Below are 27710 nucleotides of genomic sequence, written 5' to 3'. Positions count from 1 at the left end.
TGAGCACTATTAACTTATGCTTCACTCGCGTAATATAAAATAATGAGGCTAATAAACATCATGGATTACCTCACTCTGAGGATGTCTGTAATGCGGTCTCGTCGGTAACAATAATCACAGTAGAATATCGCTATGAAATAATGGAATAATACCGCAGCGATGAAATAGATGGGCGTCGCGGATAAATTTCGGCACGAGTTCGACGGCGAAATTGTGTTGTGAGAAAGACGCCGTTTGCACAAATCACCGTTTAGAACATCATTACTCAACGGGTTTGTTAAGAAATGGTTTATGCAACTTAGAGTCAATGTAAATTATACCAATTACACCTTTATGTCCCGTCGACGCATTAAGATACGATTTCTTAAATTATTTTTATTTGTGCGCAACATCTCCATAAACTTTTCAAAACGCATAGTATATTACGCAAGAAATAATTATATAGGAACCCTTTTTAAAATATATATATATTTGAACGATACAGTATAAAAGTTATTTAATACGTAAAATACATTGTGTTGAGATATTTCGATAAAATAACTTAAATTTAAGATTATTTTTTAAACTGTAGTTAATTTCTGATCACGTATGTTTACGGTATCAATCAAAGCTAATTATGTGTGTTTCACTTTATATTAATTATTACATTCAAGAATCAATAAAGTTCAAAATAATCATTAAAAAAAATTTCTAATCAGTAATTTTCTAAAAAATAGCTATATATTTCGATATTAAATGCATATAATACTTCTCTCTTCGTACGTACAGAAGCATTATCTATGTAACATGAGTTAAAATCACGATTGCTTTTTTTTACTCTTGGTAAACACCAAAATTTACTGCCGTTCATTAGACGATAACATTATCAATAATTAGGCAATAAACGTTATCATGATTGTTCTGAGCAATATTAGTACTATCCTGTAACAGAAATCGGTTCGATATCGTCATTAATAATACCCAAGTGAAATCTCTTGTAATAATGAAACGCGATGGACTTGACGCGATCGAGTTTCTTTTGGTTCCTCGCCGAATTTGTGTCGGCTTGATACAGCGGACTGCTCGCATCGAAGTCAAACGTTTGCAATTGCTGAACGTCCTCCTCCTCCGCCAAAATCGGATTTATCAAAAAGCATCCAACGAGCAGCCCGTAAAACGAGTAAGTTCGCAACTCCGTCTCCAGCCACTCCGTTCCGAGCTCCGCCAGAATCTTCTCGTCCACGTGCGATCGTCGGAGCTCGCTGAGAAACTCGTTGTGATAGATCTTGATGAGGCTCTCGAAACTCCTCTCGATCAACGACGATCGTACGCTGCCATATATGAGGTAAAGAATATCCGTGGAGATCGAGGTATGCCTGATTATCTGGTAATCTACCATCTTTAGGTCGATTATCCTGCCATCGTTGTCATGCAGGAAGAGTAAATTATTGACCCACGGGTCACCGTGGCAGATCGTGTCATACTTTTGCTTCGGTGCGGTGAACATTCGACGCATTGCGTCGTAAGTTTTGTCGAGGTAAGTGGCAATGTGATCTCTAATAGTTTGCAACTCTTGCGCACGTGGCTCTATCATATCTAAACATTGTATTATCGACTTCGAACGTGTTTCGGTGCACGACCTAATTAACGACGTTTCGGAATTGTCTTTGTAAATTACTTCTTCCAGTTGCAAATTTAACGTGTCAAACTGCCGCGGGTTATTGATCTTTAGAGCCAGAGCCGACGCGTGTAACCTGGCAAGTGTCTGCGGAAAATATAAAAGATATATGCTATTAATTTAAGTGAAATATTTAGGTAAAATTCAGGCAAATAAGGCCATGTGTTTGTACAAATGTAAATATCTCTAAAAATCTAAATTCATTTCTATCTCGATCTATAGATAGTACTAAGAGTTAATTATATAATACATCAGTTAGTATCATCCTCTCGTATTTATTATTCTTTTTATCCGTTGCGTTTTTTTATATCACAGAGAATCGAGATAAGATAAGCAGTGCACGTTCCGGGATTGAATTATCAATTGGAAAAAGTATACCTTTAAGGCGAAGACAGTATGATCCAAGTCCAGTAAGTTACGCCTCTCGCAGTTGACGTATCCTTTTTCCGCCAAGTCTTCCATTATTATAGTGTTTTGATCGGCATGTACACATTGAGGACCAAAAGATCCAAGAATGGGAAATACTTTTGTATAAGTATGTGCCTCCATACGGGATAAAGCTGAAAGATCTATCAATGTGGAGAATTTGCCATCAGGGATCATCTTTGTCATGAAAGTCTTCGCATAAGCTGTGCACAAAAATGGAAGGAAATTTATGAAACGTAATTATGTATGCACATTCATGTACATTATATTTGTCATTATTTTTTCTGCAAATGAAATAAGTATAAAAAAGCAATATCTTTAATTAAAAGGATATAGATAAAATTTTACAAAACTATCAATGGAGATTGGAGATACAATAAACTACGAGACAAAGTCAATTTATAACGATAAAATAAAAAAAAATTAATAAAATTCACTTCCATCTACAGTACTTTTTTAATTGTAACCATCAAGTACACAATGTGAGTCATAAACATTTGCCGTCTGTAAAATAACTCTTTATTTACAATAGAAGCACAAAATATATTTTACGCTTCTATTTTAAATAAAGAGTTATTTTACAGAAAAGAGATATTTTATTTTTGCTTTCTTCAGATATTACGTTACTTTGAATCAATGAAAATATGTGATAAGATAGCATTGTTCTGTTTCCCTCTATCTCTATCGTGATTTTGAAGTTGCGTAAATTAAAATTATTTCGTTTTGTTGACTCAAACATTACCAGCTTTACCGATATTTTTTGTTTATCCTTAACCCTAAACGTAAAATTAAAAATAAAAGTAATGTGGCGGTCAGCTGTCCACCACAAGCGCGCGACGGTACGCGCGCGGCGCGGGCAGTATGACGGGAGGCGCGCGGCGCGGGGCGCGGGCGGTAGCACGGTATCGATCGATGAGAGAGTTCGGCGCGCACCCGCTCATTTCATTGGCTCATGTGGCGGTCAGCTGTCATCGATCGATACCGTGCTTAGCCGTGCTACCGCCCGCGCCCCGCGCCGCGCGCCTACCGTCATACTGCCCGCGCCGCGCGCGTACCGTCGCGTCGCGCGCTTGTGGTGGACAGCTGACCGCCACAAGTAACAAGACTAACGACTTCCATCTCCGCGTGTACCGACGAGTTTCGTTCTAATTAACGTCGACGTGTAATTGTCGCCGAGATTCGACCCTGGCCTCTCCACGGCCTCCAGAATCACCAACTTGTCATCGTTTTCGTATTTTCTCAGATAAGCTTCGAACTGTTTTACCGTGTCTGAAAATTAAGCATTCCAAAATAATAATATATCACCCAAAGAGATGCGGAACAATGCTCTTGGAGTGTAAACTTGCGGGTTACGTTACAAATATTTCAAAACTTTTTACTTCAAAACACGTGAGATAAGATGCTAAAACGCTAAAATAAATTGCATTAGAACATAACACCCATATATGTATTTGTTCAAATGGCACATGATTAATCTCTAGATATTACTTCATGGTCGCGATACGTAAATGAAATTGATCCCATTTGTGACATGTGCTTGTAAAGTAACGAAATAAACTGCAGTCATAAGCGAATGACTACAGATTGGCAATGACGTAATATGTCTTAGCAAGATGTAGAAACTGATTCTTGAAATTATGCAAGATCTTTGCTATGCCTTTCGAGTACATTTTGTCATTTAATTTTAATGCTTTTATTAATCATATTTCGTTATTATTATTATATCTTTACTTTAATATTATAATATTTCAACTAATGTCTAACAATATCTATTTTAATAACAGTTTAATTAAACACTCAATTACTAAAATGTTTAATATAAAAAATTACATGACTTTATTAGAAGCTGTTACGAGCCCATTAAAGGAGTGGGGGAGCATGGATTATAAAATCGTCAGAAGTTTAAGAGAAAACACGATTGCTCAAGAATACTCGATGCAATGTTTGCGAGAAATAGTTGCCAATTTAGATCTTCGCTAAGAATGTAAATAATTATAAACCTGACAATTACCAGGTTCCAAAGATCACAAGTCAAGCTATCAAAAGACATGACATCTCGTGCCAAGTGTTCATAACTTGACTTATCTTAAATTACACATTTCAAATGGATAATTCTGATGCAAATATATATAATATGACGTAAAGCTAGCTTATTATAATAAATTATAAATAATATATTATAATAAATTATAAATAATATATTATAATAAATTATAAATAAGCATGCAATTCTAATAAAAGGTATAACATAATATTCATGAAAAAGTTTATTGCATAAATAAAATTTTAGAAATTAAAAAACTCTTGGAAACTTTTTCAAGACATATATTTACGCTAAAATCCGCATTGATGATAATCTCCTATGTTGCAAAGAGCATCTATTAAAAACAACTTCTTTTTCATAACATTTATTCATTTTACAATGCGGAAAGAAACCAACCATTTTTCTCGACATTTCTAAACTTTTTTAAATCCCTAAGTATATTCGACCCCACACGTATATTTTATCATTTAATCGAAAACATATATTTGAACAATACATTATAAAAATTATTTAATACGTGTTAAAAATACATTTTGTTGAGGTATTTCAATAAAACAGCCGATGATCACGTATGTTTACGATATCAATCAAAGCTTATGTGTGTTTCACTTTATATTAATTATTACATGAGAGAATCGATAAAGTTTGAAGTAATTATAGAAAGGATATTCTAGTTAATAAATGTCTAAAAATAGCTATATTTTTCATATAAAATGCATATAATATAAGCTTCCTCTTTCTTCGTACACACCGGTACATTATTTACATCCACGTAACACGGGATTAAATTACGATTGCTTTTTTTACCCCTGGCAGACACCAAAATTTACTGCCACTCATTAGACGATAATATTATACACGATTAGACAATAAACATTATCGTGATATCCGAGCAATTTTAGTACTAACCAGTAATAGAAATCGGCTCGATATCGTCATTAATAATACCCAAATGAAATCTCTTGTAATAATGAAACGCGATGCACTTGACGCGATCGATTTTCTTTTGGCTTATCGGCGAACTTGTGTCGGCTTGATACGGCTGATTCATCACACCGAGGTCTATCATTTCAAATTTCTGTACGTCCTCCTCCTCCGCCAAAATCGCATTTATCAACAAGCATCCAATGATCGGTCCATAAAACGAGTAAGTTCGCAACTCCGACTCCAGCCACTCCATTCCGAGCTCCGCCAGAATCTTCTCGTTTACGTCCAATCGCCGGAGTTCGTCGAGCAACTCGTTGTGATAGGTCTTGATGAGGCTCTCGAAACTCCTCTCGATCAACGACGATCGTACGCTGCTATATATGAAGTAAAGGATATCCGTGGCGATCGAGGTATACCTGATTATCTGGTAATCTACCATCTTTAGGTCGACTATCCTGCCATCGTTGTCATGCAGGAAGAGTAAATTATTGACCCACGGATCACCGTGGCAGATCGTGTCATACTTTTGCTTCGGTGCGGTGAATATTCGGCGTATTTCGTCGTAAGTTCTGTCGAGGTAGGTAGCAAAATGATTTCTAATAGTTTGCAATTCCTGCATTTGTGGCTGTATCGCATCTAAATATTGTACTATCGACTTCAAGGTTAGTTCGGTGAACCATCTCATTACCGACGTTTTTGAATTGTCATCCTTGTAAATTACTTCATCCAGATTCAAGTTCAACGTGTCAAATTTGCGCGGATCATTGATCTTTAGAGCTAGACCCGACGCGTGTAACCTGGCAAGTGTCTGCGAAGAATATAAAAGATATATGCTATTAATTTAGGTAAGTGAAATATTTAGGTGAAATTTAGACAAATAAGACCATGTGGGTGTACAAATGTAAATATCTCTAAAAATCGATATAGTTTAAAAATTACCGACTTGATTAATTCCAAATCACGTTAATTAATCTTAAAATTTAATTTTTATCTCAATCTATAGTATACGTAATACTAGTCATATGGATAAATATTATCCCTTGGTCATTGTTATCCTTTCTATATGATGTGTTCCTACATCACAGAGAATCGAGATAAGATAAGAAGTGCATGTTCGGGGATCGAATTATCAGCTGGAAAAAGTACCTTTAAGGCGAAGACAGTATGATCCAAGTCCAGTAAGTTACGCCTCTCGCAGGTGACGTATCCCTTTTCCGCCAAATCTTCCATTATTATAGTATTTTGATCGGCATGTACACATCGAGGGCCAAAAGGTCCAAGAATGGGCAATACTTTTGTATAAGCATGTGCCTCCATACGGAATAAATCGGAAAGATCCATCAGTGTGGAAATGTTGCTCTCCCGAGTCTTTGTCATCTTTGTCATAAAAGTCTTGGTATATGCTATGCACAAATAAGGAAAGAAATTCAAGAAACGTATCTATGTATGCATATTCATATATACTATATTTTTTTCTGCATATTATATAAATAAATACAAAAAAACCAATTTTTACCAGAACAATATGTCCAGATTTCATAAAACTATCAGTGGAAATACAATTTATTGAACTATGAGACAAATTCAATTTATAAAATTTAAAAAAATGATAAAATTTAAAAAAATTAATAAAATTTACTTCCGCGTCTACAATATTTTTTTAATTGTAATCAAATACACAATATGAGTCATTAACATTTGTTGTCTGTAAAATAACCCTTTTTTTTAAATAAAAGTATAAAATATATCTGTACCTTAGAGATAAAGACTCGTATTCTCAGTTCACTCTTATCGATAAAAGCGCGCTTTTATTTCTGAGATGCTACAGTTCACGTTACATATACTATAGCATTTCAGAAATAAAAACGCGTTTTTATCGATAAAAGTGAACTGAGAATACAAGCCAAAGGATCGTATGTCCATTATTACAAATTCAGAGGAAACAAGGTTTAAAGTTTTAAACCGGGGAACAATATATGTATATTTTTTTTAAATATAAAATAAAAGTAGCGCCTTGATTTATTAAGTTCTTAAAATAAAGTAATTTAACTGATATGTTTAATAATACAACTGCCAATAACACGCTGTACCTTGTTTAAAAATTAGGTACTATAAAAATTGTCGATATGACTTTTTCTAATCATTGTATCTTAAGAACTAGTAATAATGGACGCTTTACCATTATAAGCTTACAATATAAGCTTTTGTTATATTAAAAAATATATTTACCCCATTTTGACAAAAACCTCAGATATTTACGATTTTTTACCTCTAAGGTACAGATATGTTTTTTTCATATATCACGTTATTCTGAATTAATAAAAATAAGTAATAAGACAATATTGTTCTGTCTCCTTCTATCTCTAGCGTGATTGTGAAGTTACGTAAATTAAAATTATTTAGTTTTGAATCAAACATTACCGGTTTTACCGATAATTTTTGTTTGTCCTTGTAATCGTAAAACTAAATATAAAAGTAACGAGACTAACGACTTCCATCTCCGCGTGTGCCGACGACTTTCGTTCTGATCATAATCGACATGTAATTGTCGCCAAGCTTTGACCCTGGCCTCTCCGCGGCCTCCAGAATCACCAACTTGTCATCGTTTTCGTATTTTCTCAGATAAGCTTCGAACTGTTTTACCGTGTCTAAAAAGTAAACATGTCAAAATAATATCACCTAAAGAAATGCGGAAAAATGCTCTTGGGTTGTAAACTTGCGGGTAACATTACATTCATGGTCGCAATACCTAAATTAAATTGACCCTATTTGTAATGTGCTTGTAAAGTACTGAAGTAAACTGTAGTTATAACCGAACTGACAATGATCCAACATGTCTTAACAAGACGTAAAAACTAAAAACTGATCTTTGAAATTATGTAAGATCTTTGCTATGCCTTTCGAATACATTTTGTTATTTAATTTTGATGCTTTTATTAATTATATTTCATTATATTATTATATCTTTACTTTAATATTATAATTTCTCGATTAATTTTAAAATTAAATTGTCCCTATTTGTAACATGTCCTTATAATGTAAAATAATGAAATAAACTGTAGTCATAAGCGAATTGACAATGATATAATATGTCTTAGCAAGATATGTAGAAACTGATCCTTGAAATTATGTTTGAAGTCTTTGCTACGTCTTTCGAATACATTTCGTCATTTAATATTGTAATGCTTTTATTAATTCGAAAACATTTCGTTGTATTATTATATCTTCATTTTAATATTATAATTTTTCGATTACCTATATTCAAACAATATTTATTTCAATAACAGTTTAATTAAGCTCTCAATTACCAAAATATTAATATAAAAAATTACCTAGCTTTATTACAAGCTTTTACGAAATTATTAGATGGGAGGGGGGAAGCAAGGACTATAAAATTGTCAAAAGTTTAATAGAAAACGCAATTGCTCAAAAATCTTGATGCAATGTTTGCGGGAAGCAATTGCAAATTTAGAGCTTCGCTACGGATGTAAATAATTATAAACCTAATAATTACAAGGTTCCAAAGATCAAAGTCAAGCTATCAAGAGATATGACAGTATCTCGTGCCACGTGTTTATAGCTTGGCTATAAATATATATTATGGTAAACAACTAACTTATTATAAAAAATTATAAACAATAAATAATCATGCAATCCGAAAAAAGGTTTAATATAGTACACAAAAAAGTTTATTGCATATATATAAATAAGATTTTATTAAAGAACTCTCGAAAACTTTTTGGAAACTTATATTTACGCTAAAATCCGCCGTGATGATGATCTCTTACGTTCCAAAGAGCATCAAAAACAATTTCTTTTTCATAACATTTATTCATTTTACAATGCGGGAAGAAACCAACATTCAATTACAGAAATATCAATTTTGATTATGTTTATGTCAAAGAGATAATTCTGAAGAGATAAATTTAGATTACTGATATGATAGATTCAAAATTACACGACAATTTTTCTCGACATTTCTAAACTTTTTTAAATCTTTAAGTACATTCGACCCGACACGTTTAGTTTATCATTTATAAAAATCGAAAATATATTTGAACAATACGTACCTACATTATAAAAATTATTTAATACGTGTTAAAAACACATTTTGTCGAAGTATTTCGGTAAAACAGTTTAAATTTAAGATTATCTTTTAAACTGTAGTTAATTTATCACGTATGTTTACGATATCAATCAAAGCTAATTTTATGTGTGTTTCACTTTATATTAATTATTACATTCGAGAATCGATAAAGTTTGAAGTAATTATAGAAAGGATATTCTAGTCAATAATTTTCTAAAAATAATTATATTTTTCGGTATAAAATGCATATAATATAAGCTCCCTCTTTCTTCGAACACATCGGTGCTTTATCTACATCCTCGTAACACGGGATTAAATTACGATTGCTTTTTTACTCCTGATAAACATCAAAATTTACTGTCATTCATTAGACGATAATATTATACGATTAGACAATAAACATTATCGTGATCTCCGAGCAATTTTAGTACTAACCAGTAATAGAAATCGGCTCGATATCGTCATTAATAATACCCAAATGAAATCTCTTGTAATAATGAAACGCGATGCACTTGACGCGATCGATTTTCTTTTGGCCCATCGGCGAACTTGTGTCGGCTTGATACACCGGATTCATCACACCGAGTTCAATCGTTTGAAATTTCCGAACGTCCTCCTCCTCCGCCAAAATCGGATTTATCAAAAAGCATCCAATGAGCAGTCCGTAAAACGAGTAAGTTCGCAACTCCGATTCCAGCCACTCCATTCCAAGCTCCGCCAGAATCTTCTCGTCTGTAACGCCCGATTGCCGGAGTACGTTGAGAAACTCTTTGTGATAGATCTTGATGAAGCTCTCGAAACTCCTCTCGATCAACGACGATCGTACGCTGCTATATATGAAGTAAAGGATATCCGTGACGATCGAGGTATACCTGATTATCTGGTAATCTACCATCTTTAGGTCGATTATCCTACCATCGTTGTCATACAGGAAGAGTAAATTATTGACCCACGGATCACCGTGGCAGATCGTGTCATACTTTTTCTTCGGTGCGGTGAATATTCGACGCATCGCGTCGTAAGTTCTGTCGATGCAGGTGGCAAAGTAATTTCTAATAGTTTGCAATTCCTGCGTTCGTGGCTGTATCTTATCTAAATATTCTACTATCGACTTCACACACAGTTCGGTGCATTTCCTCATTTCCGACGTTTGGGAATTGTCCTTGTAAATTATTTCTTCTATATTCAAGTTTAACGTGTCAAATTGCCGCGGATTATTGATCTTTAGAGCTAGAGCCGACGCATGTAACTCGGCAAGTTTCTACGGAGAATATAAAAAAATATGCTATTAATTCAAGTGAAATATTTAGGTGAAATTCAGGCAAATAAAAACGTGTGTTTGTACGAATGTAAATATCTCTAAAAATCTAAATTTATTTCTATCTCGATCTATAGATAATACTAGTTAATAGATAATACATTAGTTAGTATTATCCTCTGATATTTATTATCCTTTTTATCCGTTGCGTTTTTTTATATCACAGAGAATCGAGATAAGATAAGCAGTGCACGTTCCGGGATCGAATTATCTGCTGGAACGTACCTTTAAGGCGAAGACAGTATGATCCAAGTCGAGTAAGTTACGCCTCTCGCAGGTGACGTATCCCTTTTCCGCCAAATCTTCCATTATTATAGTGTTTTGATCGGCATGTACACATCGAGGGCCAAAAGGTCCAAGAATGGGCAATACTTTTGTATAAGCATGTGCCTCCATACGGAATAAATCGGAAAGATCCATCAATGTGGAAATGTTGCTCTCCTGGATCATCTTTGTCATAAAAGTCTTGGCATATGCTGTACACAAATAAGGAAAAAAATTCAAGAAACGCATCTATGTATGCATATTTATGTATACTATATTTTTTTCTGCATATTATATAAATAAATACAAAAAAATAATTTTTACCAAAACAATATGTCCAGATTTCACAAAACTATCAGTGGAGATACAATTTATTGAACTATGAGACAAATTCAATTTATAAAATTTGAAAGAATTAATAAAATTTACTTTCATCCACAATATTGTTTTAATGGTAATCAAATACACAATGTGAGTCATTAATATTTGTTATCTGTAAAATAACTCTTTTTTTTTAAATAAAAGTATAAAATATATCTGTACCTTATAGATAAAGGCTCATATTCTCAGTTCACTCTTATCGATAAAAACGCGCTTTTATTTCTGAGATGCTACAGTTCACGTTACATACACTATAGCATTTCAGAAATAAAAACGCACTTTTATCGATAAAAGTGAACTGAGAACACGAGCTAATGAATCATATCTCCATTTTTATTATAAATTCAGAGGAAACAAGGTCTAAAGTTTTAAACAGGGGAACAATATATTTTTTTAAATATAAAATAAAAGTAGCAACTTGATTTATTAAGTTTTAATAAAGTAATTGAACTGACATGTTTAGTAGTACAACTGCCAATAACACACTGTACCTGGTTTAAAAATTCGGCTATAAAAATTTTCAATATGACCTTTTCTAAACATTGTATCTTAAGAACTAGTAATAATGGACGCTTTACCATTATAAGCTTACAATATAAGCTTCTGTTATATTGAAAAATATATTTACTCCATTTAGACAAAAACTGGAGACACGATTTTTTACCTCTATATAGGTACAGATATGCTTTCTTCATATATCACGTTATTCGGAATTAATATAAAAATAAATAATAAAACAGCATTTTTCTGTCTTCTTCTACCTCTATTGTGATAGTGAAGTTACGTCAATTAAAATTATTCAGTTTTGAATCAAACATCACCGGTTTTACCGATAATTTTCGTTTCTCCTTGTAAACGTAAAACTAAAAATAAAAGTAACGAGACTAACGACTTCCATCTCCGCGTGTGCCGACGACTTTCGTTCTGATCATAATCGACATGTAATTGTCGCCGGGCTTTGACCCTGGCCTCTCCGCGGCCTCCAGAATCACCAACTTGTCATCGTTTTCATATTTTCTCAGATAAGCTTCGAACTGTTTTATCGTGTCTGAAAAGTAAACATGTCAAAATAATATCACCTGAAGAAATGAGGAAAAATTCTCTTGGGGTGTAAACTTGCGGGTAACATTACAAATATTTCTAATTTTTTTTACTTTCGAAGTATGTGAGATAAGATAAAACGCATTGCATTAGAACAAACATCCGTATATGTATTTGTTCAATGACACATAATTAATCTCGTTGATATTACTTCATGGTCGCGATACCTAAATTAAATTGACCCTATTTATAGCATGCGCTTGTAAAGTAACGAAATAAACTAGAGTCATAAGCGAATTGACAATGATGTAATATATCTTAGCAAGATGTAGAAACTGATCCTTGAAATTATGCACAGTCTTTGCTACGCCCTTCGAATACATTTCGTCATTTACTTAATTGTAATGTTTTTATTAATTCGAAAACGTTTCGTTGTATTATTAGAGGAAAGATAGCCCCTATTAGATAGGCTCCTAATATGCGATAGCGAGGTTTCTGCTAAACTAATAGGTTCTATCTGTTGGTTCCATCGTGAACTTATTGCCCTTAGAGTAAAACCTGTTTAGTGGAAAATTCATTAATCGATCATGCGTGCACTCGCCTACTACATTTTTAAATTCTGCACATGAACTTCCGGCAATCACGCAAAATAGATGTGGTGTCTCATAATAGGGGACTTTCCTCTATATCTTCATTTTAATATTATAATTTTTCGATTAATTTCGAACAATATTTATTTCAATAACAGTTTAATTCAGCTTTTAATTACCAAAATATTTAATATAAAAAATTACATAGCTATATTACAAGCAGTTACAAAATTATTAAAGAGATAGGGAGAGCATGGACTATATAAAATTGTCAAAAGTTTAATAGAAAACGTGATTGCTCAAAGATGCAATGTTTGCAAGAAGCAGTTGCAAATTTAGATCTTCGCTACGGATGTAAATAATTATAAACCTGACAATTACCAAATTCCAAAGATCAAAGGCAAGTTATCAAGAGACATGACAGTATCTCGTGCTACGTGTTTATATATATAGCTTGGTTTATTATCTTAAATAACACATTCCACGTGGATAATTTTGATGCTAATATATATAATATAGTGTAAATAGTTTATTATGATAAATTATAAATAAGCATGCAATCCGAAAAAAGGCATAATATAATACCATATAAATGCAATACCATTTTATGCATAAAAAAGTTTATTGCATAAATAAGATTTTATTAAAGAACTCTCGGAAACTTTTTGGAGACTTATATTTACGCTAAAATCCGCCGTCATGATGATCTCTTACGTTGCAAAGAGCATGTATCAAAAACAACTTCTTTTTCATAACATTTATTTATTTTACAACGCGGGAAGAAATCAACACAACCACAGGAATATCAATTTTGACTATGTTTATGTCAAAGAGATAGTTCTAAAGATATAAATTTAGATTACTGATGTGATAATGAGGTTCAAGATTACACGACAATTTTTCTTGACATTTCAAAACCTTTTTAAATCCCTAAGTACATTCGACCCGACACGTTTGTCGTTTAATTGACAAAATGCTCCTGTTAACGTAGCATAGTAACAGTAATCGCATGATATATTCACATATCGCTGAGCTATAGAATTTTCTGCAAACGTCGTTTGAATAAATTTTTCGTCTGTCGACAATGCTTTTAGCTGTGCCAGCACTATAGTGAAAAGGTTAAATTTTATTCACTTAATGCGAAAATTCTGTATTTGCGTGGCTACGGAAGCTATGAGATTTATTAATCTTTTTATATATATTTTTTTTAAGATCAATAAATTTTTATTAGCTTACAAAACCACGATTTGTAAATTTTATAAACGTTTTTTCATCATATATAGTAATAATCAAAATAACTGGCGCGATTTTATAATAAATTCTTGTCATCGTGATGCTGATCACTTTCACCTTATTATATATTCTATTGTCGGTATAAAACATAATTAAAGTAATAATTTGATTGTAAAATTAAATAATAAAATTATAAAATATAAAATATAAAGTTTTTTATCTCAAAGCAAATCTTGCATCATGTTTTAATCAGAAGTAAATATATTTCAGAAAGAAAATAGCGATGTAATAATTACTTTTTTTAGATTAAGACATGAAAGAATATATTATACGAATTGGAAAAATAACTTTCTCACTTTTTTCGACAGTGGAACTGCAAAAGAATTTTTCTTTTAATGCAACGGGGGGACTTTATTCGGAGATTTTACATACCTTCGGGAGACCGGGTGCTAACGAACGATCCGTTCTCCATCATTGATGTGTATCACTTCACTGGTCACGATCGTATAGGCCTTGGTTATTATATACGGCTTATGAATTCGTGCTCGCGCAACATCGGTCATCACAGAAGAACGGACCGACGCTCAATACGACGATGCCCCTCTGCACGTGTCGTTTTACTTGGAACGTAAACGCGTGAAAATGACGTAAGGTTGTATTATAACGTTACTTACACACGGTTATGCAATCAGGATCGAGTATGAACTCGGTTCGTCGCATGAATTTGCCTTCGCGATATTGAGAGATTCGATAGAGCTTCTCTGTTTTTCTTCTTGCGGAGTCTCTCTGTTTCTCTTGCTACTAATGATCTTATCTCCTAGTTTAATTGTCAGCGAGCGAGATAAAGTGAAATTAAAAATTTATCAGGAGGAAAAGATAAGTCCCATGTCTGTTTGTACGATAAAGCAAGTCAATAGATAAATCAGAAACAAATCAGTTGTATCAGAAATGTTATCGCAATCTTGTCTAATGAATAAAACCTATAAAACTTAACAAAACAATTATCACTAATTTGTCCGAATGTGTATAGTAGGGTCAATTATTTAGATACCAATTATTTGAACATTGCAGGTCTTTCTAATAAGATACATACAAAAATTTTTAATTTATTTTAATACAATACTGTTATTACATACGTTTACGTGATTTTGAGTAATATCTTATTTATATTTTTCTTTGATTGAGGGTTTTGTGCAACTGAACGATTACAATTTTATGCGTAACCATCAATTTATCTATACAGCCGACGTGTGTTTTTATTACAAAGATTCTCAGGTAACATATATATCGGTATCATATCTATCAATAGTTCTTGACAAAAATGTATTCCTGATAATTAACAATACAATGACGTATCTGCTTTTATGGAAGTAAACAGCATAATGCACCTAATTATGCAATTCGTATTTTTTAATTACTAGCAAGGTCAAATTATCGAGCTATATATTACTGGTTAACTATCCAAGAAAAAACTATAATTTTTAATATAAATTATTAATTTTATCGATTATAAACTTTTAACAGCGCAACTTACCTTTATGACTTCACGCTCGTTTTAATAGGTCCTTCGTCACCGCTGGCAGAAATCAAAGGAAAATATAACGCAAAATAAACAAAGATAAAGAAATATAGTGAAGAAAGGGGAACTGGAGAGGAAGTATAGTGCGGAAAGTTACCAAGTCAATACATGTACCTTTGATAATATACCCATGTTCACATACAGGACAACCTTTATTACTTAATGCTGTACTAGTCACAATATAATACTACGAATTATTACAATATTAATAATATTATCATAGTCATAATAGGTCATAATTTTTAATATATATGTGTATATTTATATGTATACTTATATGTGTATTTGTAATATATTAATATACTTATCTATACCTTGTTGTTACATAATACACATTCCTCTTTCTTACATTATCACTTACCATATATAGATATAATGTATATAGATATAGATATTTATATATATTGTATATATATATATATATGCATATATATATATATATATACGTCATCAGGATGGTATAAATAATATTGTATTTCATAAAAGCACTTCTTGTTGCTTATAATATTATCGTTTTCATATTGTTTTTCTACCTCTGTTAATGCCTCTCTTTCTCAACTTCTCTTCATTCTCTCTTTTTCTTTCTCACTCTCACATTCTCTTTACATCTTTCATTTCTTTAGTTTCTTACTTACATACATTCTCTCACTCCTTTCTTTCTCTCTCTCTCACTAAAACACACACACACACACACACACACACTCTCTCTCTCTCATTTTCACTCATTTCTTCTTTCTCTCTCCGGGACGTCTAAAAAAAGTTTTTACTGTCTGCACCAACTCTGCATTTATACTATCATTCAAGTATCATTTAACTGCCTCACAAGTCCCACTGCTTTCCCCTTAGTTGATGGCCGACGTTTCTATTTTTCCCGTACGCGTAATTTTCCTCCGTTACTTACAGCTTCAATTTTGCATTCTTTTCTTCTTTTTTTTTTTGGATTTTCCTGCAATTTATAAATTATGAAATTCGCCGCGATTTTACAATATTAATGTTCCTGCTGCCATATGGTCCACTAACATTCCTAGAAAAAATACTCTTCGCCCCGACGCTTTATTAACTATTATATTCGAGAACGTACTACTTACGAACGGATGCTCAAATCCTTCGAGTGCTCTTTCTCTTTTTCTCACTTTTTTTTTGCAAAATTTGTTTTCTCTTAATTTCTTTCTTTTTAGAGTTTCTCCGCGTTTCCCGCCGTATCTGAGCAACTTGGGGAAGAGGTAAGCGCGAGCAAAGGATCGAGAAGATGCGAGATTCTCGAATTCTTTGTCAGAGATATCATTCTCGACTCCAGAACTGAGTAAAATACTACAAAAGTATGTTTCACAAAAACGAAATAAAAAATATCACCGCACTGCTTTTCAAGAGATATATCTCAAACACCAAGACGGTGTTAAAAAATTATTTCAAAGCATAAGACACGTTAATACTCGCATAAATTTTGTCTAAAAGGAAGAAGTAAAAGGATAATCCTATTTAGAATAGTTGTGCCAACTGTATCTGTTATATTCCTGATCCAGTCCTGGAATTCGAGATCGGTGCTATAATCCTTCCGGCAGCGACAACGTTCTAACGAATCATACGAGAGCACTCGTCGATTTCACACGTCAGTATAATATGTATTTACAACATACTCGTTGACTTGAGAGTTTCTCGGGTGTAATAACTAGATTACAACAATACAAAATATTATTCGCCTAACACCGACGTCCACCAAGTGCAAAGGATTAAGTCTATAGCTCGTACGCTACTTCTAGCAGTTACGATGCGTACAGAGTAGGACTTTACGTGGGCATAATTCGTCATGTGGTGTATGTGTGTGTGTGTGTGTGTGTGTGTGTGTGTGTGTGCGGACTATAGAAAAGAAAAGAAGAAAGGACGTTAAATGGAACAAGAATCGCGATCTGCGAGACTTTCAGGACGAAGACGTAACTTTCGTTGCGAGTTCCGGCTTGCTGAATTCGAAGAAACACTTGGAAAGAGTAGGCGTTACACTTCTTCACTACCCTCGACATCAAGCAGAACGGAATACACGAGAAGATCGAACCTCGTCATTGCTCCCTTCTATTTTTATATTCGATACTAAAATTCGTCATCGTCACAGCGACTCGTCAACGCTTTCGTTTTCTTTTTCCTTTTTTATACATCTCACCCGCGACCGCCGCTTGCTCGTCGAACGTCACAGCCGATCGTATAATCGACGACCAAAAACTTTCATTGATATGTCATTCATGGGGAAAACTCGGCGGACATATCCTCCGTTTTGAGAGATGTGATCGTAGCCGATTAAAAACTTCGAGGAAGCAAACAAAAATTCAGGAGTACGAGAAGAAATATCCACTTAGTAGGCCTCTTTGATAAAAACTTTGATTTGGAAGCTCCTTCCACTCGCGAAGCTTTCGCCGTTTCCTCGGCTTCGACCTCGTCGTCCGAAACGAAGAGAATTGCACCACTTTAAAATAATGCTCGCGTACGAATGCGCGCGGTGCACTCGGCTGCGCTTTCTCGCGAAATCCGATGCAAAGTCGAAAGTGGAAAATAACATTTTGTCACGCGAGCTTTCTCGTCGCGAAGCAAATCGGCGTCACGATCCGCCCTGTCGCGCCGCAAATTAGCCTCGGCTTGTCGCCGATCGAACTTGGAATTTTTTAACACCCTGTTTGCAATCACCGCGGGAAATCTATAATACATCATCGCGACCATATCGTTACGATCGATCGAAATGTAGCGACGGCCGGTGGCTGATAAAAGACGACGACGCTTCTCTAATCTGTTAAATTCTTTTACTTAATGTTTAATTTATCTTGTCTCTTTCTTTTTGATAATTGCTTGGCTTATCAGTTCTTTTTTTCTTTTGTAAATGCGTCGAGGTAACGATTGCACTTGTATTTGGCTGTATCCAAAGTTGAGGGGCTTAAAGCAATTCTGGAAGAATGAAAACTCTCGATCTGCTCATAATCATCTCCCTCTTATCGTTCGATGATGTATATTTGTGCTTTCATATAGAGATACCTTAACGTCGATTACACCCTAATATAAATATTTGTTTAATATCGGCTTATATGATTCATTACTGACGTATGATATAAGTGTAATAAAATGAACTCTACGACTGATTTTACTTCTTACTTCTTACAGGTACTTACTTTCTTATATATTATATAAATGAGATAATTAATTAATTATGAACAGATCGATCCCATTAGCCGAACGTAGCTTTTGTAAAGCCATTGAATCTTACGTTAATCATTTCCGAAGAATCGTATTGGCGTAACAGCATTCTTTGTCCTTTTTTTCGAGCGAACAATTGACGAAATCATTTTAACTCCAGCTCACGGATCACATGTCAAGAGAATCGATGTAACGAAAGTGTTCTCAGAGTAAATCACATGGCACATTCGATACGTGCTAACATGTTTTGTCAAATGAGAACCACTTTGCTCCGATTGCTCGGAGTACGTTATTTATTAAATAACAAACGAGCAGAAGTGCACGGAGACCTCTCGAGGCCACCATGAAGGAAAAGCGAGAGGAGGTTTCAAAGGGAATAATGTAAAATCAAACTCGAACAAATATCTTTGTACGAAGTTACATTTCGCGGAGCTCTCGACGGTCGCGAGAAGACTGAAGCGTTTCGTTTAGATCCAAGTGTGCTCCTGAAAACGCGTCGGGAATTAATCGTCGACGCTCGCGCGAGAAATCGCATCTTCCTCGATCCTGAACGGCGAATTCCAGAACAGCCTGTAAGCGACCTGTTAGCGGTCGGACTTGTCCACCGGTACGCATCGAATCTAATCACGGAGAGGCCTACACACGAAATATGACCGACCCATCCGGCTTTTCACTTTCGTTTTCCCCCTTGGCGATAATTCGCGGTTCTTCTCGTCTCCCCGTAAGTCGTCGCCCGTCTCGATACGGACGATAATCGCTTATTTAGAATACCGTTATCTCGATTTACTTATGTTTAACATTATCCAATAAATAGCTGCTTAACGATAATAGTATTTGCGCGTTATTACCGGATTAAATATCGGTCGCTTAATACGATAAGCACACGACACTATCACCGAACTTTTTTTTCCTCCCGTGCGATTTCACGTATCCGTTCCGTACGTGAAAACGCGTCGCGTTTACAATTATTCCTTAATTACTTCGTCCCTCTCTCGCGACGATACTTTTTTTTTTCATTTTCTCTCCCTTTTCTCTTCCCGGATTGGACACGCCGAGTCAAAGGAACACTTATTCGTATATACCCTAAGATTCTCACGTACGCGTATATTTTTCTTTGTGTCGTTTCTCATTATTGGCACGTGCCGCGCGCGGTGTTTCTATCTCTCCGCGTCGCCCGCCGCGCATTCCTTCCTCTCTTTTTATTTCCTTCCCCCTTTTAACCCTTAACCCGTGGCATGGCCGTTTTACGAAAAAAAAAAAAAACACAGCGATCGATTCCCCCGTAAAAATCGACGTTCATTTATTTTCACGCGGATAACGAATTGCCCGGGTTTCTCGAGCGAGCCACTTTCATCGCGCGCCGACTCCTCGCGGGCGCTTCATCGTCTGAAAGCTCTCGCCTTTATCTGTGTCGGTGTATCTCCGAATGTGCCGCCGCTTGAAAAGTGGGTCGGGATGAAATATCTTCAATCACCATCAGCCTTTCGTACGCGCGAATCACCCGCTAAGAAAGATATATGCGTAACACTTTACTTATATTTACTTTGCGTGTACTCTTTATGAAATTGTTTCGATAAGTCTTGTTGTCTTTTTTTGTGTTGCTGTAGGCCACGTCAGCCAACAGGAAGAAAGTCCTTTTAGAAATGTACATGTTCTCAGCCAATAATTCATAATAATCACAATCCAATACATAATGATTCTTCAATTTATGTATTTTCGTTTTAATATAGTCTTACAGCTACAGCGGGCATCGGAGATATAAGGAAAGTGGAGAGCGATACCGTAAGAAAATACAGTGCAAGCAAATACAAATAAATCTCAATCTATCAAAAGTGTGTCTGAGTTAATATGTTTCCCGTTTCCCTGTAGAGCAACCAAGCTGGTACGGTGGAGTTGTGTATGTCACCAATCTGCAATTTGATTATAAAATTCATCGTGCCCCTAACTAACGGGAACGTCTCTACCTCTCCTCTCTTCGCCGCTTTCTCATTTTCCCTGGGTCAAGGAGATCTTTAAAAAATACATGTCTAATCTTTTGCTCGCATTTTTTTTTCTTTTTTTTTTAGATACGGGGAAAATATGGCAATGCACCATACCAGATCCGCGTGACTTTTTTTTTCGCTATATCAGTCAACGATTAAGTATCGTCGTTTCTTCTCACTAGCTTTATCCTATGCGCGAGAGCGTAAGACTTAAAGTTAGATTAACGTTAACGTCCGAATCTCCCCTCTCTTATGCGCGTAATAAGCTCGCGCGAGAACATCATTGTTTCTTTTGCGAAATGCATGTTTCGTAATTGCCGCACGAGAGAGATAACGATTAATCACAAAATCGCCGTTGGAAAAGAAAAAACGATCCGACGTTCCTTCTCCAAAAATTGTTCCCTAATACGAATAATCTTCCGAGGGGTTTGAGAAATGCCTCGGAGATACGTTCCCTCGCGCAATCAAAAATGCAAAAGCGTTCGCGTGTCGTTAATCGCAATCCCAGATTAAATCCGCTTTAAAGCGACAACCTGCCGTATTATCCCGTCGAGCCAACGCTGTTCTTACATTCTTACATTGTACGACCTAGCGCAAGAAACACACTCACACGAACACAAATCGGTTTCTACGACTTGAATTTAAACCGAGAACTTGTTCTCATTTTTCCTATCGATACAAATTTAACCCACGTATAATTTTTAAGTATTAACAAGATAAGATCAATGTTGCTCGGTGCGTTTCAAGTCCAATTGGCAACTCGATAACTCTTATATTTTAATATCACGCTGTGTTACAAATGAAAAAAAAATCACGCGGCTTCTTCCAAGCTCCATCGCGTAGCTTCAAACCGAATACAATTATATGAAGGGAACAAAATTCATAGTTCAAACGCGAATTAACGCGAAGCGCGCGCTCCGTCCGGTTGTAATTTCAACCGAAGTAAAGAATGGCGAATAGCGAATGGCGAGCGGCGAGTGACGCTATCGCCGATTAGGAGGGAAGATCGTGTGCAGCATCCGACGCTCTTGTTTCTTGCAACATCACTTTCGCTACTTTCGATTTCCAGAAGAAGATAAACAGCCACGTTGCGCAACGTCGTTGTCCCGTTACACTGTCCCGTAAAAATTTCGCACGACCCTTTTTTCCGACGCTTTTTGACAGCTAGCGCGTGTGTATGTGTGTGTTTAATTATGGATATTGTCATTTAGAACATAGATTTTACATTCGGCATTAGTGTCTGAACAGCTCGTTTCTGGCGGATTTGTCCCTCCCTCCTACTAATTTTTTTTTATTTAGGATTAATTTCTAAAAACTTCACGTTCCTTCCCCCCCCCCTCCGCTGTATCTACAAATAAAAAGCTTCCGATCTTTTCTTTAATACTCCAAGGCTACTTAAAATTCTCTATCGAAATAATGCTGCTTGTTTTGTCGGGCGACAAATGGACTGAATAACACCTGGTTTGATTTTACGCTTATTAGTTGATAAACGTTTCGAGATTGCGTGAGTTACAAGGCCGTGAAAATGCATATCCAAAATCTAATTAAATCAAATTCACCGAGCAGGATTATAATCAAGTAAAATATAACAAGCTAATACTGGATATTTTATCGAGCGACAATTAATGGAATTCTCGTTTATATACGTAATTTACGGAGAAGATTATTTCAAAGGCTGCCTATGATTCCCGTGATAAGTGTGTCGGAACACTTTAAGATGCAACCTTCTTAATTCGAGAGATTAATCGATTTCTCACCCTGATGATATATAGCGATATCTCTTCTTTCTTTCTTTTTTTTTTTTAATTCTGCTCATACGGCGTTTCTAATCTAATTGTGGAATTCTCACAAACGTCATTGCGACATCGGTATCTCGATAAAGGTCTCCCCTTACGGTACGAGTGGCACAAGTTAATCACATACATGCTATGAAGAACACGATTCATCCCCACATGCATCCACCCTTTCCTCTCGACTTGCTTCATACCAGAAGGCTATATACTCCCTAAAAAGGATAACGCAACTGTTTCTCAATAATAAAATCGATAATAATTTCTCGATGGCACGCAGATAATTCCTCAGTATATAGTTAATATTATTTATTAACTTTAGAATTATTAATTTTATTATCGATAAATCATTGTGTTGTCCCATTTAACCGACGGTCTCGATTAGCCCCTTTTAACACGCCCCGCTTTTATTGTATTTTGGGCGCGATAACGCATTATCTCGCGTCCAACGCCTTCCCAGCATCTCGTACCACCCTTCAATACGTTATCGAGGTAGGAGAATACTGCTGCTCTCTCAATTATATCGACTATTACTCTTAACGCTCTAAGAATTACACAGCGAAGACATTTAATACAGAGACACTTAAGACCATGCAATGCTTACATATTTGTACATGTGTCGGTATATGTGCGTACGATATATGCGCCTATTTAGGTATACGTCGAACCGCAGACCGCGCCGCCTCATCCCACCTCTCGGAATTCCGCTACGTTCGTCGCACTTTCATATTTTCGTTTCTAATACAACTCCTCTGGGAGGATACTGTGACACGGACGCGCGTCAGCACGCGATGTGCTGCGTGTGCAACGTTCCGCGCTTCATTCATTAACATACCTACGTAATGCGTAATGAAAAAAGTCACAGATGGGAATCCGTTTCGCGCCGTGAAGCCACCTAATCAGGCCCGGGCCGGATGTGCACGACACGAATCTCAATATCCGTTCAAATCAAGACGGAGCGAAACCTAAATTCTTTCTTATGTCGTAGATACTAAAGGTCAAGTTTATACAACTGGCCTGATAAGTGATAACACGTTAGATAAGGTGTTGTCTGCCACCGAAAATTGAATTGAATTCCATCGAATTAATCTTCCAGGCAGACAGAAGCTTTCTTCCAACCCGCTTCCAGATAAATCGATCTTAATAGAAACTTAAGACGGAGGATCAATTGTCGTGCTCAAGAAATTAAATGTTACAAGCATTCGTCGATCTTTCTCTAAGAAAATATGGAGACTAGGTACACCCTATTCGCAAAAATTCGGTTACCGCAAAAATTCGGATATATTTATATCACGCGTGCAAATATATATGTTTCATATGTTCCCGCCTAAATATATATATGTATATATAAACCATTCCTAAGATATAGACTTCAAATTTTATCCTATAATTATCCCTAATCTCTTATCTTATCTAATATCAATATGTATTTGGGGATATAAATTTGACAACAATCACGAATAGACTTCTTCCTCTCTGATTCTTCGGCCAAAAATAAGTAAATGCCTCAAGAATTTTTGATCCGATGTGCATTTAGATTTCATTACGCTGCTCTCGAACAAAATTGATTGTGCAAAGTCGACTTATTTTGGATCAAGAATTTCTCATCGTTGAAGTCGCAAGTTTTTGATCAGATTCTGTTCGTTTTACCTTCGACGATATAATGATAGGCTCATCTCTTTCGAGACGTTTCTTCTCCCGTGTAAAATATGTAATTCTTCTAGTTTCGGTCGAACGATGTCTTTAAGCAATTATCAACTAATGAGATGTTGACCAAAAAGAAATATTTAGAACATGATTGATAAAATAATCTAATATAATTTGAAATAATATTAAAGAAATTTTTTACAATAAAAAAACAATACCGAACGGAATTCAATAAAGATACAATGTTTACAATAAAATAATCTTAAAGATTATTTAAAATTCCATAAATATATTTAGACAAAAACTTGTTTTATAATATTTCATATTTATTATTTTATCTAATAAACTTTCGCGTTCCGAAATTTACAAATTAGCATCACCCTTCATTCAATCAATTCAACAAAATTGCACTAGCCCTTCTCATAGTAAAAATCACTTTTCTTAAAGTAATTTTAATAATTTATGAATTTATGTAATACACTATTATGTTTTTATATACATGTAATTTCGGATATTTGTGAAGGAAGATATTGTGTCGCGCATTCTGGACTTAGAAAATTAATTAAGCATAGAATCAATCATTATTTTAAGACAAGATAATTAATATCTACAAAGTTAAGGGTATAAATCTTACCTGATTTATATTGTATCTCTAGCACGAGGCGACGCCTGAGTGATTTTTTTTCTTATTTAAGTTCTATCCTGAAATCGTTCAATTTTTCATTCGTGATCAGAAAATACAAAACTTTTGCGCATTACTTTGCAATCGTTGTTTCACGATTAATCGGAAGTTCTCATCAATTCTCTTGGAATCAATATAATATAACTTAGCTTTTATATAAATAAACAAATATAAAAAGTACATATATAAAATATAAGCAATTATCCCGTTTTCTTTTCTAATTCATTGTCATTTAATTAACCCGATCACACGGAAAATCTACAGTGCCGTCCGTGTTTAAGCACACAATTAAATCTATCATGTTTATCTAGAGACACCATGAAAGATGGATCCGTCTTATCGCCGTTGATAGTATGCCTAATCTTCTCGATTGGTCAAGGAAGATTAAATATCCACTGCAAGTCTGTATTTTATTTTCCTGGTTGTAATCGTTTTTTTTATTTTTCGATATAATAATAATAACAATAAAAATAATAATTAATAATAATAATAATAATAATAATTAATAATAATAATAATAATAAGAGCAATGATAAACTGGTGCAGACGATAATCGTATGAATAGCCATTATAATATATTAGTACACGTTAAACACTAGGTACGCTTGGTTACATTTAGGTACGGAGGCTTCGTGTGCTTTTCTCTCAGACGATGAAAGAAAGAGAAACAGAAAAGGATAAACATGGAATATATAAAACCGGCTACAGCGCAGGCATTTTACGAAATTAAACGGACCGATTGATCGCCTGGAAGCCGATCGTTTTTCCCTTCGAAGGTTCCTCGTCCTCGATCTTTCCGTAATTTACTCGCCGACCGTGTTGACCGACCGTAATAATTAACGTCGCGTATATATTGGCACACTGTCCATTAATTTTACCCTCCCTTCGCCGTTCCACCGACATATTACCGTGCTTCTATGGCAATCGATAAGGACAAAACGAAACCGTAATTGATAGCGAAAATGTCGAAGAGTGCCCGGTAGTCTCGCGCGATCTACGTATTTTTATATACAAATAAAATATTTAAATAAATTTATATGTCGCAAATCTCAAAAAGTCCATTACACACCGCAATTATAAATTATACAAACCACAAAATCTCTCAAATGTCTAGCTATAAAAAGAAAACATTGATTAAAACGTAAAATTGGTTAAAACGTATGGATTAAACGTAAGTTATACGGTTTAGAGTCGACGTACACATCTCGATAATATTTATATAACACATATAATAAAATATATATATATTAAAAGAAATTTAAATAAACTATGCCGAAGACAATAATACATTTATCTGCCGCTAATGACTAAAATACATAACTATTAAATGTCTCGTGAAGTGTCATACATTAATAATTAATCAATTATTTCTCCGCGATCCTGCTATGAATTAATTGTCAGATTGAAGAATTCGCTTACCTGAAATTAGCGATCTTATCGAATATTCAATTAAGAGTCAATGGCAATCAATAAATAATCATTTTGATTATTAATTCCAACGATTATTCAGTACATCGATATAAAAGACATAAGTTTTGGTGCAACCGACACACGCAACAAAATCAAGCCTCTAAATTTAAAAGAAAAAAAAATTACGACGATCTCGTCCGTTCTTTCGCAGCATTCTTTGTTTTCCTTTTCCGTTTTCGATCAATCAGTTATCTTACACATGTTCGTGACTTATTAATTCTGTCTCCCTGTCTCGTTCTCACTCTGTCTGCCCTCTCCCCCCCTCTCTCTTTCTCCCTCTCTCTCCCACATCATACACACGTACACACAACACGCGCACACACACATACACACGCACACAAAACGTGTTACAGAATACCCTTTTCTCTAACTCATCCATTTCTCTGCACGAGTACCTGCATCGAATTAATTAAAATCATACGGAACTTAAAAGTCTAATTAACTACAAACGAAGAATTAATGTAATGCTCACAACACAGTGTTACATATGCGTGTCCATGTGTATGTTTCATTATAATGTATGTGTAGACCGTCATTAATGCGTACGTGTATTATGTCTTATATATGGTGCTTTCTTTACTAGCTTTATTTAATACTCACGTTCGTGTGTATAATTGGCATAATGTTATACTCACAATAATGCTCGCTGATAGCAATAAAAATAATAATAATAATAATAATAATAACGATAGAGTAAGATGATGATGACACTGATTGATGATAATGACGACGACGACGACGACGATAATGACGACAATAATAATATATATCTATATATTCATATATTCATTCATGTATATTTATTATGTATATATATATATTTATATATTATATAGTACCGCCGGTTAAATATACTTTTATATTATTGATATATCTGCGTATATATATATATATATAGATATATAATATATAAATTTTTGTTTAAATTCATTTACTTATACTTAATAATAAAATCATATTTTATATATAGCGTGTACGGTTACATTGTCACATTTGAAAAGTACTTGTCTAGAGCATATAGGGATGTTGGCGTTTCACAGATTCGTTTCAGAGCGGAAAGAACACTAGTGCGCCTACGTCACACTTCCTACTGACTCAGTTCACAAACGCCGACGCCCTTTTTTCTTTTACAGACTTCTCTCCCTCATCCTTATCTTCTCCTTTCAACCTGGATATATATATATATAGACTTGTTCTCGCGTCGCGGCGAAAGGCTCTAATCCAAAGACAACGCGCGCGCGCGCGCGATTAACGTTAAATCGTTCAATACCCTACATCGATTACACGACAGCGAGAAAAACGTAATACGAGAAACGAAAAGGTCTGTTCACCTACGAATAGTACTTAGTTCCCCTATTCCCTAAGTGAGAAAACTTTAGTCGTCGAACGCGTGATGTATACGCCCCGCGAACTATATG

At 34.8% G+C, this 27710-nt stretch overlaps 2 protein-coding genes across 9 annotated transcripts in view; both read right to left on the bottom strand.

The window, feature by feature from the left end:
- Window positions 1-448: 448 nt before the first annotated feature.
- LOC139774883 (uncharacterized) lies at window positions 449-14758 on the bottom strand. The gene is made up of 10 exons (XM_071710413.1): window positions 14401-14758; window positions 11994-12152; window positions 10685-10935; window positions 9577-10402; window positions 7544-7702; window positions 6201-6457; window positions 5037-5862; window positions 3194-3352; window positions 2036-2286; window positions 449-1744 (listed from the first exon to the last, which is right to left on the bottom strand). The coding sequence occupies exons 1-10, from the start codon at window positions 14441-14443 to the stop codon at window positions 917-919; spliced, it is 3759 nt and encodes a 1252-aa protein (XP_071566514.1). The 5' UTR covers window positions 14444-14758; the 3' UTR covers window positions 449-916.
- Window positions 14759-16213: 1455 nt separating this feature from the next.
- Window positions 16214-27710, bottom strand: part of Gw (trinucleotide repeat containing adaptor protein gawky) — a 59488-nt gene continuing 47991 nt past the window's right edge. For all 8 annotated transcript variants that reach the window (XM_071710314.1, XM_071710354.1, XM_071710324.1 and 5 more), the window contains exon 16: window positions 16214-27710. This exon is cut by the window's right edge and continues 20845 nt beyond it. The gene's annotated coding sequence lies outside the window, so the exon portion shown is untranslated.

The sequence above is a fragment of the Temnothorax nylanderi genome, unplaced genomic scaffold, assembly GCF_030848795.1.
Source record: "Temnothorax nylanderi isolate EJ_2023f unplaced genomic scaffold, tnyl_v1.0 TNYL_tig0004_pilon, whole genome shotgun sequence".
NCBI lineage: Eukaryota > Metazoa > Arthropoda > Insecta > Hymenoptera > Formicidae > Temnothorax > Temnothorax nylanderi.
Note: the sequence above shows the minus strand (reverse complement) of the source record. Positions and strands in the feature narration are given on the sequence as shown.

Coding starts and splice junctions, on each gene's coding strand:
- LOC139774883 (XM_071710413.1), bottom strand. CDS start 14,443: ATGATGGAGAACGGATCGTTCGTTAGCACCCGGTCTCCCGAAG. Junction 10,403..10,684: donor ATACTGTCTTCGCCTTAAAG/GTACGTTCCAGC, acceptor TATTCTCCGTAG/AAACTTGCCGAGTTACATGC. Junction 2,287..3,193: donor TACACGCGGAGATGGAAGTC/GTTAGTCTTGTT, acceptor TTTTGTGCACAG/CTTATGCGAAGACTTTCATG.